Source organism: Anabrus simplex, chromosome 12, assembly GCF_040414725.1.
Source record: "Anabrus simplex isolate iqAnaSimp1 chromosome 12, ASM4041472v1, whole genome shotgun sequence".
Taxonomy (NCBI): domain Eukaryota; kingdom Metazoa; phylum Arthropoda; class Insecta; order Orthoptera; family Tettigoniidae; genus Anabrus; species Anabrus simplex.
The window spans coordinates 54,802,169-54,820,433 of NC_090276.1; the positions used below are offsets into that span (position 1 = coordinate 54,802,169).

At 40.5% G+C, this 18,265-nt stretch overlaps 1 protein-coding gene across 1 annotated transcript in view; it reads right to left on the reverse strand.

The window, feature by feature from the left end:
- LOC136884141 (uncharacterized) overlaps window positions 1-18,265 on the reverse strand; it is a 43,980-nt gene that overhangs the window by 11,035 nt on the left and 14,680 nt on the right. Inside the window, exons 2-3 of the mRNA XM_067156181.2 lie at window positions 6,372-6,557; window positions 4,466-4,639 (exon numbers count right to left, since the gene is read on the reverse strand). Of these exons, the coding sequence (XP_067012282.2) occupies window positions 4,466-4,639; window positions 6,372-6,557 (360 nt within the window). The remainder of the gene's footprint in view (window positions 1-4,465; window positions 4,640-6,371; window positions 6,558-18,265) is intronic.

Sequence of the window (18,265 nt, forward strand, 5' to 3'; positions counted from 1 at the left end):
ATGCAGAGAAGAGTCGGAGCTTCTCAAAATCTCTTCGTCCCAAGAAAAAGACCTTCTTAGGTACAATTAATGTCAACACCCTACTGAAAACAGGCAAGCTTAAACAGCTAACGGACACCCTGGATAATTTCGATATTCAAATCATAGCACTCCAGGAAACGCGCTACCAGGATGAAAACCATTTTGACTCTGAAGAGTACAGGATATTTAAGGGTAAACCTGCCATAAGAATCCATGGGAACTTAACACAACTTGGAACAGCTTTTGCGGTACGAAAAACTATCATCAGTTCTGTACTTGACTTTACATCCCCATCTGAAAGAATCTCAGTACTTACTGTGAAATCTGGCAATAAAGCTTACTCCTTGGTCAATGCCCACGCTCCCACAAACACTGACAATAAAAAAACCCAGAGAAAGTGGAAGCCTTCTGGGAACTCTTAGAAGAAACCACTAGCAAGATTCCAAAGCACCACGTGAAAATCTTAGTAGGTGATTTTAATGCACAGGTTGGCAGAGAGAGGAAACACAGATGGATTGTTGGTCATCACTCGGCACATTGGAGAACGAACAAGAATGGAGAACGTCTTATAGACTTCTGTAAAACATATGTCTTAAAACTAATGTCTACGCATTTTGCGAGACCCCCACATAAGAAGAAAACGTGGAAATCACCAAACCCGTTATTGGGCGAATTCCAGATCGATCACGTCGCAATCTCCAGAAAGAATATGTGTGAGATCCAAAATGTCAGAGTACGGAAGGGATTTGTCGACTCGGACCACTACCTAACACAAATCAAAGTGAGATTCCAACCCAACAGATGCAGACCTAAACACAAAAGATCTCTAAGAGTTGATCCAGAATGTCTTCGACAGAACGCCACGACCTTTCTACAAGACATACGAGAGCAGGACCCCAAGGACTGGCCAGGCCTTCGTAAAACACTTCAGACATCAGCCATGAAATTAGGGCAGCCTCCAAGGAAACGCAAACATAGGTGGTGGAACACGACCTGTGATAAAGCCATTGGTGAACGGATGAAAGCATGGAATCAGTGGAATGGACATCAAACAACTAAGAGATGGGAGACCTTCCTAAAAGTTCAGAAAATCTCCTCAAAAATAATCCGCAGGGAGAAACGAGCCTATGACAAAAATAGACTCATGGAAATCGAACAAGATTTCCTTAGAAACAACTCCAGGAATTTCTACAAGACCTTCCGTGAGAATTTATCTAGCTATCAACCACCATCTTTATGTTTCCGTCGAGCAAATGGAACATTAGAAACGAACACCAAAGAGAACTGCACTATTCTAGCTGACTACTTCCGAGACCTCCTCAATTGTGATCCTCCAAAGGAAAGACTGAACTTTGAAAAGCCCATGCCCAACCCCGATTCACAGCCACCGACAATACAGGAAACAGCAGAGATTATACGATCGCTTAAAAATAATAAAGCTCCTGGAGAGGACGGCATCACTGCGGAGATGTGTAAACTTGGAGATGATCTTGTAAGCAAAATTCATGCAATCCTAGTAGAAATATGGGAAACGGAAATGATTCCACAGGATTGGAAGTGTGCATTAATACACCCATTGCACAAGAAAGGTGACAAGGCAGATCCAAACAACTATAGAGGCATATCTCTACTGCCAATCGCATACAAAATCCTTTCCAAAGCTCTCTTGAACCGGTTAGAAAAACAGACAGATCATCTGATTGGCGAGTACCAAGCGGGTTTCAGGAAAGGTCGATCATGTGCAGAACAAATATGGAACTTGAAGACGATATTAAGGATTCGCCGAAGTGCCAGCACGATCGTCACCTTTGTGGATTTTAAGAAGGCGTATGACTCTGTGGACAGACAGGCAGTATTTGATACCCTAGAAGAACTCAGAGTGGACAAGAAGACCAGAGCACTTATCCAGCAGACCCTCACAAGTACGACCTCTAAAGTGAAATTCCTTGGAGAAATCTCTGAGCCTTTTGAAATATGTACGGGCGTTCGTCAAGGTGACAGCATCTCCCCTATTCTGTTTAACTTAGTTCTAGACAAAGTTATTAGAGAGTGGGAAAAGGATATCAAGGGTGTGAACATCGGAAATTTGAGAAGCAAGGTCAATGTGAAATGTTTAGCATTTGCTGATGATCTCGCAATCATTACTAAGACCAAGGATGAAACAAGGTATGCCATAAAGAGACTACACAATATAGCATCAAAGGCAGGCCTCCAGATATCCTACGAGAAAACCAAGTACATGGAAAATCTACGTCAAAATAGCAAAAGAACTCCGCTAGAGATGGAAAACGGCACAATTTCACAGGTGCCCTCCTTCAAATACCTTGGAGAAATTATACTACCATCAGGATTAGACAGTAGTGCCAATGTAGAAAGAAACACCAAACTACATAAGGCATACAGACTGACGTGGAATTACTACAACAAAAGAGTCATATCGCGTAATGCAAAATTACGACACTACAAGACAGTTGTATTGCCCGAAGCTTTATATGCCTCAGAAACCATATGCTTAGGTGGTCACTCTAAAATTACAGAAATTGAAAAGCAGGAGCGGAAAATTCTCAGGAAAATTTATGGTCCTACGAGAGAAAATGGAATGTGGATTAAGAGGAAAACAGCGGACCTCTACTCCTTCACCGACAGGTTTACTGATGCTGTACGGAAAAGGCGCCTTAATTTCTATGGCCATATCTACAGAATGAACAGCGACAGACTAACTGAAAGATTATTCAAAGTAATCAACTCAAAGAAGGTCAAAATAAAATGGCTAGAAGAAACTAAGGCGGACCTCCAAGAAATAAATATTACAGACGACATCATGGAAAATCGTGGAGCTTTTAGAACCAAAGTAGCTAATCATAAATTTAGGGAGAAACCAAAAAAGACAACTGGTAGGAAGTGGTCGACAGAACGCAAGATGCAACACAGTGCATTCATGAAGAGATTTTGGGAGGATAAGAAGGCACAAACCATCAAACCAACTATCAAGTTCAAACGCGCTCTATGAATGGGCATAACGAAGGAAGAAGAAGAAATAAAAATCTTCTGCGCAAAATGGATCATTTAATACCACACGGAATCAACATTTGTTGAGCTTTTCTCCTTGCCCAATAGTTCTTCATTTTCATCGATTGTTGTAATTTCTGTTCCTTCGACCAGGTACACCGTGTTGGTTTCTTCTCATCTTTCTCAAATCCCCTTGCGTGAACAGTTTTCTTGATTACACTTTTTTCCTGCAGATTTGGTGATCCTAATTGCCTATGCCAGTTTTATCTCATAGGCTATGTTTGATTTGCAGAAATTTGTGTCTTCAATAAGTAAGTCTGTTATTCATTCTTTCCAAATGGCTTAAAAATGGAAGTCGCATTTTCATTATATCAGTAAGTTTAGATATTTTAAAATATATTTCCGAGTTGAGTTTAGGGTAATGAATTTCATTTAATTCTGGGTCCTAAGATTTTTCTGATGATTTTCCTTTCTTTGGTCTCTAATTGTTCCTTTAAATTTTTATGATGCAAATTGACCGTTTCTGAAGTTTTTATGAATACAACTTCCCCCATGAGGAGGCTGCCACAAGGACAAAGAATGTCGACTACACAGTATTTTGTCTTATAAGTTACTGGTGAGTTTGCTAGTGTGTCAGGTAGAAATAACCATCGCAAGGCTCAGGAATAAATTTGGAATGTGGCATGGTGTATGGTTCTTCAAATGGTATATAGATGATTGCGGGGTATGGTTACTGAACCTCGTATTGTGGCGATAGCGATGTCGTGAAGTCGTGTCCGGTTGAGACGGAGAGAATCCCATACCTGTACAAGAAATTTAGGGATTGTGCCTCGAGCTCCGATCATGAGTCCATGGGCGGAAGTATTGTCTAGGTGATATTCAGGTTTGATCACTGTTAAGTAATGACAAATTTAACTGTTACAGGACAAACATTTTTGATTTGTTGAAAAACAGTTTCCATTTTCTGAATTATTGAAGCTACTGATTTATTTTCATTGCTATTTTCAGTCATCCATTCACCTAAATGCTTATATTCCATTACTCCTTCCATTTCATTAATATGAATGGTAAGTTCATGAGGATAATTTTTTGTATTAGTCTTCCAATAAAACGTGTGACACGATGTTCCCTAGCAACCGTGTGGTGACATACAGATCCCCGGGCTATGCAGCTCTCAAGGTACTGTTGCTAGGTAACATGTCGTCACGCAGTTTGTTACATGACACTATTTCGTTACACAATTTTGCACTGCATATTTACGTTAAAAAAATAGACAAGACTGATACACTAAATGAGGGAGGATAAACAATTTTGAACTGTGACCTTTCTTGTGGACGACGCTATGTGTCAAAGATATTCGAATGAAAATGGTCGTGTTCTAAAAATAGGAAAGGCCATCCTGGAATGTCTGCCAGTATTTGTTTACAGTACTCACGTTCTAGACGAGGTGTCCGTTCCCACTGCGGCAGAGGCGTGCGGCAGTAGCTGAGTTGGCCATCCGGACAGCAAATGCGAGGCCAACAGTCCGAGTCTTTGGTGCAGTTCTTGATAGCCATCAGTTCTGGGAGAGGTTCGCTGGGGCAGTCTCGGGGAATTATTCCGAGAAAAGCTGTAAGGGGATTTGAAAAGAACTAAGAATGATCAGTTTCTCTGGAAAACAGGCCTAAAACGAACCCATTTACACAAACATACACGCAACGATACGTTCATTTGCATGTAAATCAAAAAGTAAGTTCCCTAAAAAAAAATTTAAATGGACAGGTTAAGATCAAGAACACTGTTTTATTTCTGCATCTCTCCTTTATTTTTCAACATGATCAAAGAGTAAAATGTGTTTCTCCTATGCTTGACGATCGAATCTGGATTTCTGGTCGTTGAACACCTCCAGCTTTAACACTAATGACAGCAATTAGAATTTATTTTCAATTGTTCGTCATTAAATTCTGATGCTCGTCTTTATGGAGCGTTGTTAAGTTTAAGACTTGAACTATTAAAAATTTAAAAAATATTAAACGAGTTATGATATATGATGTTTTGCCCTGCAGGTAACTGCACAACATGACGGGGGATCGTCGGAAATTAACCATCAACACAATCTCACTTTTAAATCAGTTCCTCACTGATTTGCACCATGCACATTCGTATGTTTATGAAAGATTTCGGCTTGCAATTTATTGTGTTCCTTGCGTGCACGATACTGTTTCGTGGTAGGTACAGTATTAGTATAGATCTTAAATTTCTTGTGATAGGTATCTTCAAAAAAGGTAATGAAACGAATATGTTTAAAACTATTAAGAAGTGAAAGTGGAACTCAGAAGTGCTGATGTAAATTTCCTGAGAAACTGAGGCAAAAGTATCTGTGTATATAGCTAGACGTACTGAAAGTGAGGCAAACTGCGACATGCGATAGTGTTACGACAATTGGATAACGAAGCTGGTGATATTCAAAGACATATCAATAGCGAAACGCTTACCAAGAAAAGGTAGTTTGGTACAGTGGTGTAACACACAATGATGGCTGACTTTTTTTTTTTTTGCCCTGAGTAGCCCGGCTTCATGGCTAAATAGTTAGCGGGCTGGCGTTTGGTCACAGGGATCCCGGGTTCGATTCCCGGCAGGGTCGGGAATTTTAACCATCATTGGTTAATTTCGCTGAGACGAGGGTTATGTGTATGTATCATCATTTCATCCACATTACGACGCGAAGGTCACCTACAGGAGTCAAATCAAAAGACCTGCACCTGGCGAGCCGATGTCTCGGACACCTCCCTGTACTGAAATCAATACATCATTTCATTTTACCTCTGAGTACTCTGCCACAGAAAAGAAAGTTCAAGCAATAGAGGCAACATTAGCATTTCAAACAGTATGACATCAGTCCTTCAATTATATGGAATCTCACCTAAATTAAATAAAGTTCAATTTTAAACAATAGCCTAAATAATGTGCCCTGATTTATATTTACCAAAATCCCGGGACTTTCTCAAGGAATATGTGTATTTGGAATTTTTCACCTCGCAACCCTAGGCATCACCCTGTAAATAACGTTTTGTATTACGACAACATCTTAGCGCTGACGACCTAATTGGAGTAATGGGCTGATAATCCGATTGTCCTGCCTATCAAAGGCAGGTTCTATCCTGGCTCAATCCGATGGTATTTGAAGGTGGCCAAATACATCAGCCTCTTGTCAGTAAGTTTACTGGCACGTAAATGAACTCATGCGGGACTAAATTCCGGCACCTCTGCGTCTCCGAAAACCGTAACAAGTTACGTAGTGGGACGCAAAAACAATAATATTATTATTTTATATCTATGGACTCTTGTTCATGCTGACTTACGTGTATGTGTTGGCTTTGGTTTGGGAGGTGCAATTCCTCTGAGGCATCTTCTCTTCCCGCTTACATCGCAGCATTGTTCTCCGAGGATCTTACAGTCGTCGTCGGTACTGCAAGCTAGAGTGAAGAGCGGAATGTTCGTCTTGTTTGTGGGGCAGATCAGTTCTTCTTTGTCCGTGGGTGGGATGACTGAAATTGATGTTCAAAAAGCATTAGTGATTTACTACATCAGCTTATTCACTTGCAAGGCGGTCCATTCCAAAACTGGCTATGTGATATTTTGTACATTTTTCAGGAAACTGGAAAAAAGTCCGGTTTTGAAACCATTTCTAGATAAAAACGAGATTTTTATACCAAAAGATTCTTCTGCTAATTTAGAATTATTTCAGAAAGATATCACACATAAGGATTTGTAATTTTAAAGATAAATAGTGATTAATTATGCATATACCCTGTTTTGAAAAAAAAGCTATTTGCTTTATGTCCACCGACACAGATACTGTAGGTCTTATCGCGACGATGGGATAGGAAAGGCCTAGGAATCGGAAGGAAGCTGTCATAGCCTTCATTAAGGTACAGTCCCAGCATTTTCCCGGTGTGAAAATTAAAAACCACGGAAAACCATCTTCAGGACTACCGAGAGTGGGGTTCGAACTCACTGTCTCACAGCTGCGCTCCCCTAACCGCACGGCCAACTTGCCCGGTCTGGAAAAACGGCATGGATATACCCAGTTTTGGAAGGACACTACTTGTGAGATAGGGTTATAAATCTCATTTTTGGTCCGTATTGAAAATTTACAGTTCAAAAATAATAAAGATGTTCTTTAATCCACCTATTCAATACTTTAATTTCCACTTATAGTGGTTGCATAAACAGACTATCAGTTAAATGGGACATGTTTCGCCCTCAATTTAGGGCAGCCTAAAAACAGTCTTCAAGAGTACACCTTATATTAATAATACGAGACTCAGAGCCAACAGAAGGGCGGCTACCAACGCAACAGTAGACAGCAAATGACAGCTTTCAACAAACAGAACATTTTCCTGTATCTACTGACATTTCCTGACAAGGTCTCAGACAATAATATTGCCTACCGGCGCTAAGGGCCCCTTCTGCAATAATTCAACTGATGCTTCCATCAGCAGCCTTGAACATGTTGTATTTATGACATTCATTTTTGTGCTTGTGTTTCACGCCCTCATGTCGTTGGCATTATGTCATTATCACTTCGGTATTCCACTAACAATTTTAAATGAACCATTTTAATTAGAATTTTTCACGGAATAAGTTTTAGTCTTTGACAAAATAGTTTATGGTTTAATCATTGACAGTGTTTCCATTAACACGTTTGTACAATGTATCATTTTTCACATTTTTATGTACTGAATTTTAATAACTGGCTAAACTTTTAGCTTCCATATTAATATAAGGTGTACTCTTGAAGATTGTTTTTAGACTGAAGATGCCCTAAATTGAGGGCGAAACATGTCCCATTTAACTGATAGTCTGTTTATGTAACCACTATAAGTGGAAATTAAAGTCGTGAATAGGTGGATTGAAGAACACCTTTATTATTTTTGAACAATGTTTAGGAATAACATTGGAATGTAATAAACAGTTGTAAGAAGGGAGGTGGAAAAGTTTAATGAATTATAACTTCAATTATTCAAATCATCATATTGTACAACTGAGTTAATGCTTATTGAATAAAAGCATAACATTCATTCTTAAAGAGGACAATAAACAAGTTTTCACAGAACGCTATAATTTTAGACAGTCCGAATCTGGAAGCTCGTTGTGACAATCAATCATATTTCACAAGGCATCTGCAGCTCCACTGGGATTTTTCCTTTCTGATAATTTTGGTGACTCATTACCTTTGCATGTTATAAATCTCATTCCGTATTGACGGTTATCACTTTACAAATAAAAAGCCTAATTTAATCCTCCCTTTCAATACAAAACAATCATCTATATTAGATGGGACGATATATATACATTTTTCAGCCTATCCAAAGGCCATCCTCAGTAGAAGCTCAAATATTAAATGTTTGCAAACAAAAATCCTGATGAAGTGTGTGGAATTACAATACAATGCTCATGGTTTACACATTAAAAACATGTTGAAATAGAAAAATCCTCTCGTCTAAAAACTCGTTTGGTTGACATAGAAGTTGCTAATCCTTGTTTGGCTGTGACCAATATCAAGTAGTTGTCTGTACACGTCTACGCCTTGGGCTGATTATCTCCAAGGTTGACCAAAATGTGCTGTCTGTTGTCTGTTGATATCCCTAAGCTTTACAGGATTCACGCTCACTCCTTTTGGTAGTGGAATAAAGTTCAGATCAGCCAGGCGTTTATCTTTCTTGACTACAGACCTAGGCATTCCAAAATTTACAAAATTGTATGGTTCTACGCTCACTAGTGTTAGTTCCAAAAACAGAACGAGTGTAACTTCAATAAATATTGAGGTGCGTTCTTGTACGCGCGCTCGCATAATCACACATTGGACCACCTTGTTGGTGGTTGGATATAACGAGTCATATGACCTACGTTCTAATTATCTCACTGGTTAACTCCTTTAAGCAAGTTTTGACATAACAGGACCACTTAATATAGCAAGTTTAGGAATGACATCCAGTTTTCATTCGTAAATTCTGACTGCTTACAGAAACTTTTTGAACGAAGATGTAGTTCAAAATGGTGCAATGAATAATGTACAATCCAATAGGACCAATGTCTCAGTACCGCAAAATTTTGCCTATAGCCCGTTTTGGAATGGACCGTCTCTTGTGCACATTAGAATACTAGTAGTTCGTGGACTGGCGTTTACAGTTCATTGGTCACATAGTCTTTTGACGTTCCTTTTGGCGATTTTTTCCTGTCGTGGTGATACGGACGATTTTGGCTTCATAATCTCAAACGTTTCGTTAGTGGATTTGCGTCATTTTTGGCAGAACTTGAAATTTGCCTGTTGTTCAAACTATGACATTTTCAAATTCCGTCGCTCACATTCAACCACCCTCACAACAGAGACCATGGTTTTGCTTACACTGTATGCACGCAACTACCTGCTGCTGGGACTATTGAAGAACTGTCCCGGCACCACCCTGTTGTGCAAACTCTCGGCTGTAGTACACCATAGCGACGCTAGACGGCCAGTCCACGAACTTAATGACTGTACTATGTACAGTACTATGTATGAAATAATTGGCCTTAATTAAGGTACAGTCTCAGCATTTGCCTGGTGTGAAAATGAGAAACCACGGAAAACCATCTTCAGGGCTGTCGACTTTGGGGTTCGAACACACTATCTCCCGGATGCAAGCTCACAACTGCACGACCCTAACCACACGGCATGGCGAAGACTAGAAGAAAGTGGTACAGTAGTGTATCACTGTAAAATGACGATTTTCTCGTTCTAAACTTGTAGTATAAGCCTATAAATGTTTCTAAGGTAAAAAGGTCAATACACATTACATTTTATCTCTGAGGTAGAAAGGTCATAGCACGTTAAACTTTCGAACTTGATCTATTATGCATCAGAAATAAGTGTTTTTCATGGTTTTACAATCAATGTGAAAAAGACAATATTTATGGTTATTAGTAAAGGTCGGGAGTTTAATATCTATAAGTTGCCTAATAAGGATTTGTAGATACACCTACAAGTAAAAAATTGATAAAAGGTCGTAAAATGCAATCCAAATTCATTCATATTTTAGTTTTAATTATATATTTAATGTGCATTCCATCTGCGCAACAAGGAAGCAAGAAAGTAGTTGAATGTAACCTGGAAAGGACACAAATTAAACCATTGTGATCAACCCAAATATCTAGGGGTAAATTTGGACCGTGCTCTCACTTACAAACAGCACTGTATAGATACCAAACAGAAGGTATGCAGCAGGAATAACCTCATTCGCAAACTCACACACACAACATGAGGAGCACAGCCTCATGTCCTCCGTACATCTGCCCTTACCCTGTGTTTCTCTGCTGCAGAGTATGCTGCTCCAGCCTGGAGGAATTCCGCTCATACAAACCAAGTGGATGTCGTCCTCTATGAGGCAGGTCGCATTGTTACAGGCTGCTTACGACCAACTCCTGTTAATAAGATCTTTCCACTTATGGGAGTAGCACCTCCAGATATTAGGAGACAAGTTGCAGCAGAGATTGAGAAGAAGAAGCAAGAAACAAATCCAAGACATCCAATGTTTGGACTTCACGCACACCCATCAAGATTGAAATCGAGGAAGAGCTTCCTACAAACAACAACGAATCTCGGCGAAAGGAACTCTGGAAAAGGAAGCCGCCTGTAGGATTATGGGACGTGAAAGAGAAGCCAGCTGCAGGACATCATCTTCAATATGGACATTGGAAGACGCTTAATAGATTAAGATCTGGAGTGACACGATGTAAAACCAACCTGAAAAGGTGGGGGTACGGTGATCAAGATTCGTGTGAGTGTGGTGAAAAGTAAGATTATGAACACCTTCTCATCTGTAGAAATCTGCCTAAACCACGTAGTACGAAGGATTTGGTGGAAGCCAATGAATGTGCCATCTCGACAGTTGAATACTGGAAAAACAAAGTGTAAATAGAGTAGTTGTAAATATATTGTAGTGATTTCGGACACGGATAAATAAATAAATAAATAAATAAATAAATAAATAAAGCAAAGCAAAGTCACCTCCGTACAGGCCATGAAGGCCCTTGGAGGAGTCGAAGATAAAGGCTTCCACCCAATTGTCAACGTCGGCACGTGATGCGGTAGAGTGGTTAGCTCTACGCCCGGCCGCCTTTGCCCCCAGGAATTAACCTGGTACTCATTTTTGGTGTAGGCTAAGTGAACCTCGGGACCATATGCACCTCCGGAAGTGGAAATCTCGTTTCTTAAATTTTACGACTTCCTGGCGGGGATTCCAACCCACGTCCTTCGGGGAATCGAGCACGCCTTTACCGCCTCGGCCAGGCAGCCCCCTACATATTTAATAAATTAATATAATATATAGAAATTTAAAATTCTGGTGGTATGCAACATTCAGTGCAAAACGTGAAATACTTCTTCTATCAGTCATTATATATTTATAGATTAAAAATTTTAAAAAAAGGAATTCCGTGTTTGTTAAAAAAAAGTACTTGCTGAATTTAGAATCAAGCGGGGGTTTTTTTTTTTTGGCATAGAATGAATTCAGCGCACCGGCAATGAACATCCTGGAGAAAAAATTTGAAATTAGTATAACTGGAATCAGATTTGGCTTAACGACATTAGGGTTACAGAAATTGGAATTCAGAAAACTTTACCTCAGTAGTCATCTCCAGGTTCTTAGGTGTAAAGGATAGTCGGTTTTCAGAGATCACGTTGAAACATCAAGGAATTTCCCTCCACATCTACGGATGTGGGTTCAAACTTGAAGCAAGTGATATCTTCCTCTTCAATTATCTTGCACATAATTTGACACCCCTGGTTTTCTCAATCATTAGTTTAATTTTCTCTCTTACTACAGAAAACATTAGTTATTATTATTAAAGCGACTTTATTGTGTCGAAGTTAGGACTCCCGGCCCTTTCTTACACTTAACCACTTCATGTATATAAATGAGTACGAATTTACAATATCATTTTTACAGTTTTACAATGTTAGAATTTCAACAGTTTTCATTTTAATATATGATAACGGTATAAAAAAGTGAAATAACCTAATTTAAACATATTAAACATTTACAACCTAAAGTATAAACTAAACTAACTAAAGTAAGTGAAGTATAAACTGGAATACATTACAATAAACAGTCATATTCACTCTCATTCATGGATCCGATTCACACTCAAGAAAGACTGGAAGTGCTTATAAGATGACGTTGGCAAAGGATTTTAAACTTTGTCTTAGATTTAGCTTCCCTGATGTCATAGGGGGGTTCATTCCACCAGCTCGTGGCGTGATCGTGAACGACCTGTTGTAGGTTGCGGTTCGATATACAGGAATTTCTAACGTACAGCCTGATCGGGTATTGAACAGGTGTAGTGAACTAAGGTAGAGAAATCTGGTGGATAGGTAAGGTGGAGGGTTTTCAGAAAGCACTTGATACACCAAAGTAATTGCATGGAGTCTACGTCGCTCATTCAGTCGTAACCAAGATAACTGTCTATAGAATGGCTGCTACTACTAATAAGCGTTTTCATTCCTCCCCTGAAGGGGGAGGCGGGCCTCTTAAACAGTGACGCCGTCTCTCAGTCCGGGAGATTTCTTACGTTGAAGGAGATGTGCGAAGAAGGTGAGGGGGGTGAGCGGCCGTGGCCTATACTACGAACTGTTCCGGCATTCTCCTTAGTGCAGGAGAATGCAAAACCACGGAAAACCATTCTCAGGACAGCCGACGGTTGGGCCAGCCGTGAGGTCCAGCCCTGTCCCGTCTCCTGAATGCAGAGGCGTAGAGCCGTGGCCACCTCTCCTCTACTCGGTTGGCCGGTCAGAGTAGAGAGCTGTTGGACCACGAACAAGCCGTGACCACTTAAGGGCCGAAACCCACTCTGCATCTACCGACCTATAGAATGGGAATACGTGGGATATGGTCGTATGTCGAATGCATACCTGATACATGTCCGGTTCCATGGCTAGATGGTTAGCGTACTGACCTTTGGTCACAGGGGCCCCGGGTTCGATTCCAGACAGGGTCGGGAATTTTAAACATCATTGGTTACTTTCGCTGGCACGCGGGCTGGGTGTATGTGTCATCTTCATCATCATTTCATCCTCATCACGACGCGCAGGTCGAAAGACCTGTACCTGGTGAGCCGAACATGTCCTCGCACACTCCCGACACTAAAAGTCATACGCCATTTCCATTTTTACCTGATGCATGCATTTTGGGCACGTTGCAGTCTCATGCCTTGCTTATTATTGTTATCAACAAAAACTGTAATCACAGTATTCGAGAATTGGAAACAAAAGTGACTGAATGAGCTTTATTTTCAGGGACCAAGGAAATATATTTTTAAACCGTTTCAGGGGATGCAGGCTTGGATATATCTTTTGGCACACTTTCGTCACATGTTGCGACCAGTTCGATGTTTCGCTTATAGTCACACCAATATTCATAACTGTTTAACAATATGAAATGATGGTATTGTTTAGTGCTATAGGAGGAATTTCGTATTGTTTTAAGACGTGTAAATTTTTCGAAGTGCCAATTATTATTGCTTGCGTTTTAAGAGGATTAATTTTGAGATTGTTACTCAATGAAAAATTACTTATGAGTGTTATGATACTTAAATCTGCGTTAACTTGTCGTACAGCACTCTGAATTTTATCAGTTCTTGAGTGGTAGTAGATCGGCAGATCATCAGCATAAAGATGATACTTGCAGTGTATAATCGATTTGGCAACATCGTGTGTGTAAATTGCAAACAGCAATGGTCATGATTCGAACTGAGAATGGGCAGTGGCAGAAGGTGAAAAGCCGTTAAAACTTAAAAAAGTCTAAGAAAGAACCTGTAAGCCAAAAACGCCGAAAAAGAACAAATAAAACCCACCATTTTTTGACCTACAATGATTAAGAATGAACGAATATTATGTTGGACCTCATCTTCGGACACTTGAGAAAAAAAAAGACTTTTCCTCAACTTCCGATTCCTAGTTACTAGTAAACAACAAAACATTCCAGAAAAATTATTTCTAAATGTTACAGAAATTGAGAGAGTGAGGAAGTGTAAATACCTAGAGAGCTGTGTGAATTCACGTTGGGACCATTCAGTCGAAATCAAATGCCCAATAGAACAGCCACGAAATACCTTTTTCAAAATCAGTTCTATTCTGAAAAGTCACCATTTGAACATTCAGGATAAACATCGATTGGTGAAATGCTTCGTCCTCACAGTTTTGCTATTCGGTGTAGAAACTGCAACCACTATAAAGAAATTAGAAGCCTTTGAGATGTGGGTCTACAGAAGCGTATTAAGAATCCTCTGGACAGATCACATAACAAATCATGAATCACTGCGGAGACTCAGGAAGGACGTAGAATTTAAAACTGTGAAGAAAGAAAAATGAATATCTAGGATACATAGTGAGACATCGTGCGGGTTTCGGATACCTTCAGTTAATACTTGAAGGGAGAATGGGTGGCAGTCGTCGGCGTGGAAGACGTCGGATGACGTGGCTAAAAATATGTGGAGATTTGGTTCAGACCTACATGAAACCGCAGTCAACAAATGTAAAATTTCCTTGTCGACCACAGACATATGGTAACGGATCGGCGCTCTACGAATAAAAAAGAAGATCTATAACACATACATCATCATAGACCATTATACCTTTCACCGTTCATACTGCGAACCTCTGAGAATCGTTAAAAACTGAGTCTAACCACTGTCGTCTTGGTCTCTCTCTACTTATCTTACCCTCCTTAGCAGAGTCATTATTCTCCAAGGTAACCTATCCTCCTCCATTCGCCTCACATCACTCCACCTCCGAAAACAGTTTATGCGTACAGCTTCATCCATCGAGTTCATTCCTAACTTAGCCTTTATATCCTCATTCCGAGTACCCTCCTGTCATTGTTCCCACCTGTTTGTGCCAGCAATCATTCTCGCTACTTTCATGTCTGCTACTTCTAAATTATGAATGCGATATCATGAGACCACCCAACTTTCACTCCCATAAAGCAAAGTTGGTTTAAAAATAGACCGATGTAAAGACAGTTTTGTCCGGGAGCTGACTCCCTTCTTACAGAATACTGTTGATCGCATCTGCGAGCTCACTTCATTACCTTTACTGCACCTTGGATCAATCTCACTTACAATGCTACCATCCTGGGAGAATACACATCCTTGAAATCATCTCCCTGTTTCATCTTTGTATCCCCAATCTGACATTCAGTTCTTTTGAATTTCTTACCTATTGACATACATTTAGTCTTGGAAAGGCTAACTTTCATATCATACTCATTGCACCTATTTTCAAGTTCCAAGATATTAGACTGCTGGCTTTCGCCACAATCTTCCATTAAGACCAAGTCGTCAGCATAGCCAGACTGCCTACTACATCTCCACCTACCTGAATCCCTCCCTGCCACTTTATACATTTCAGAAGATGATCGATATCAATTATGAACACTCCATGCTAATTGTATTACTCTATGAAGCCATTTTATCCATGTCTTCCCACTATATATCACCATTCCAGATGTAATTTCATCTATTCCTGCTGCTTTATGACAATGGAGTTTATTTACCGTCTTTTCCACTTCATCAAGCGTAATTTAACCAATATCATTGTCCTCCTTCCCATGAGCTCGGTTGTTCGCGACGTCACCAGGAAGATTTCCTTTTACGCTGAGAAGATTTTCCTTCCCCCTGTCCAGTGATTCCCTGGAATCAATAATGAGTTCACCTGAATTACCCAAAACAATATTTATTTCCTTTTTCCTTCCCTTGCTAAGATCATTTATTAATGTCCAGAAAGGTTTCAGTGGTGTCTGACCTAGTCTTCCCATGTTATTGCCAAAACATTCCCACGACTTCTTTTTGGATTCAGTACAGATTTACTTTTCCAACTTCCGGTTGTGTGTCGTATGAAGTGATAAAAATGTTGTTCTCTGAGAACACCATAACCAAATAAAAGAATAAACACGAGTTGGCTATTCTTTTTATTAGTTGTAGACGGTGACCTTGAAGTTTGCGTGGTATTTCCTTGTGTGCATGCGAGAGAAAGCTAACATCAGTTGCCAAATTGAAAGATGTGTGGGCAAACGTATGCTACTCGTTACATAACATAACATAACATAACAAAAACTGACTCACGTTTCATTTAGCCCAGGGGGGAAGATCCTCCACGTGCTCAAGAAGACGTCCTCTCTCGGTGAAAGCTTCTCCGAGATTCTCCCGATAAATGTCACTTGTGATCTTTCAGCAATGTGTCAACTTTCTCTGGTTGGTATCATTCAAAGCCTTCAGCATGAACGATTGTGTTAAAGCATAGAAGCGCTATTTCACGAATTACTATTGATGACGATCTCGGTATTATGTCGTGTGATGGAGATTACTGAGTAACATTGACGTAAGAGTTACAGTGAGGTAACGCTCACACCCACAAGACGACTCTGGGCCTAAACCCATCGCAGTGACATTTGTGTATACTAGGCAGTTCATTAAGTAATCAGTAGGTCTACCAAGACGAGGTCCAACTAATATATGTTCATTCTGTGTTGTCCGGCTTCATGGCAAAATGGTTAGCGTGCTGGCCTTTGGTCACAGAGGTCCCGGGTTCGATTCCAGGCAGGATCGGGAATTTTAACCATCATTGATTAATTTCTCTGGCACGGGAGCTGGGTGTATGTGTTGTCTCCATAATTATTTTTCATACTCATTACGACGCGCAGGTCGCCTATGTGAGTCAAACTGAACGATCTGCATCTGGCGAGCCGAACTTGTCCTCGGACACACTTCTTCTTGTTCTATTACCGCTTTTCCCTACACCTTGTGGGGTCGCGGGTTCGAACTGAGTCGCACGTGTGGATTTGGCCTTGTTTTAAGGCCGGGCGCCCTTCCTGACGCCAATCTTATATGGAAGAATGTAATCTCTGTTGCGTGTTTCTGTGATGGTTTGTAGTGTGGTGTGTTGTGTTGTGTTGTGTTGTGTTGTGTTGTGTTGTGTTGTGTTGTGTTGCGTGAATATGAAGAGAAGAGTGTTGGAACAGACACAAACACCCTGTCTCAGAGCCGGGAATCGAACCCGTGACCTTCTAAACCGAAGGGCAGTACGCTGACCATTCAAGCAACGAGTCGGACTAACATGTCCTCGGACACTCCCGGAACTAAAAGCCATACGCCATTTCATGTAATCTGTATCATTATAGGCCAGAAAATAGTGGGTTTTATCTGTCTTTTTTGTGGCTTATTGGTCCCGTTAGTCTAGTTTTAGGTCTTAACGGCTTTCCATCTTCTTTTGACTACATTTTTACTGCTCATTCTCAATTCGAATCATGATTAGTTCATCCATCGCCTCTGAAACGTCTTTTCTCTAGTAAATACATATATTTGAACCATATCTGAAAAGAAATGATTGAAAAAATGAAGCTAGTACTTGAAAACACCCCAGGGATATCAAATTATGTGCAAGATGAAATACTGAAAAGAGAACATTTTGATGTGAATGTTTTTGAAGAGGAAGATCTCACTTGCTTCAGTTACGAACCCATATCATTCGTTGATGTTGAGAGAAGTGTCTCGATGTTTCGCAACGTGCTGTCTGAAAACTGACGATCCTGTACACCTAAGAACCTGTAAATGACTATTGTGATACACTGCAAAGCCAATTCCGAATTCCAGTTTCTGTGGTTAAGCCTAATATGATTCCAGTTATATTAATTTCAATTACTCTCTCCAGGATGTGCATTGCGGGTTCGCGGAATTCATTCCAGGTGGAAAAAAAATGATTTCATTCTAAATTCTGCAAATACACCGAATGGCCAAAAGTCACGGGAAGAGGTGTCCCATTATGAAATGTACCGTGTGTGACCCCTGAGCGTTGCGGCGTAGCTGAGCAGTCTGTCACAGACACCAGTGTCTTGAAGATGGCAACACGTCGCGAGTTAACCGATTTTGAACGTGGGATGATCATCGGCAGCCGGCGCATTGCGGAGATTACACGCGAAATTGGGTTTCCGAGGTCAACAGTGTCGAGGGTGCATCTTCAGTATCGCAGATAGAATGTTACCATCCGCGCAAACCGCCGCTCGGGAAGACCACAGGTGTTTAGCGAACGGACATAACGTCGCCTCCGCAGAACCATACTGAGAGTCAGATTACCTCCCAGTTGAATGTGGCGAGTCAGGAACCCATTTCTACCAGCACTGTAAAGAGGCAACTACAGCGCATAGGCTTTACCAGCCGACGG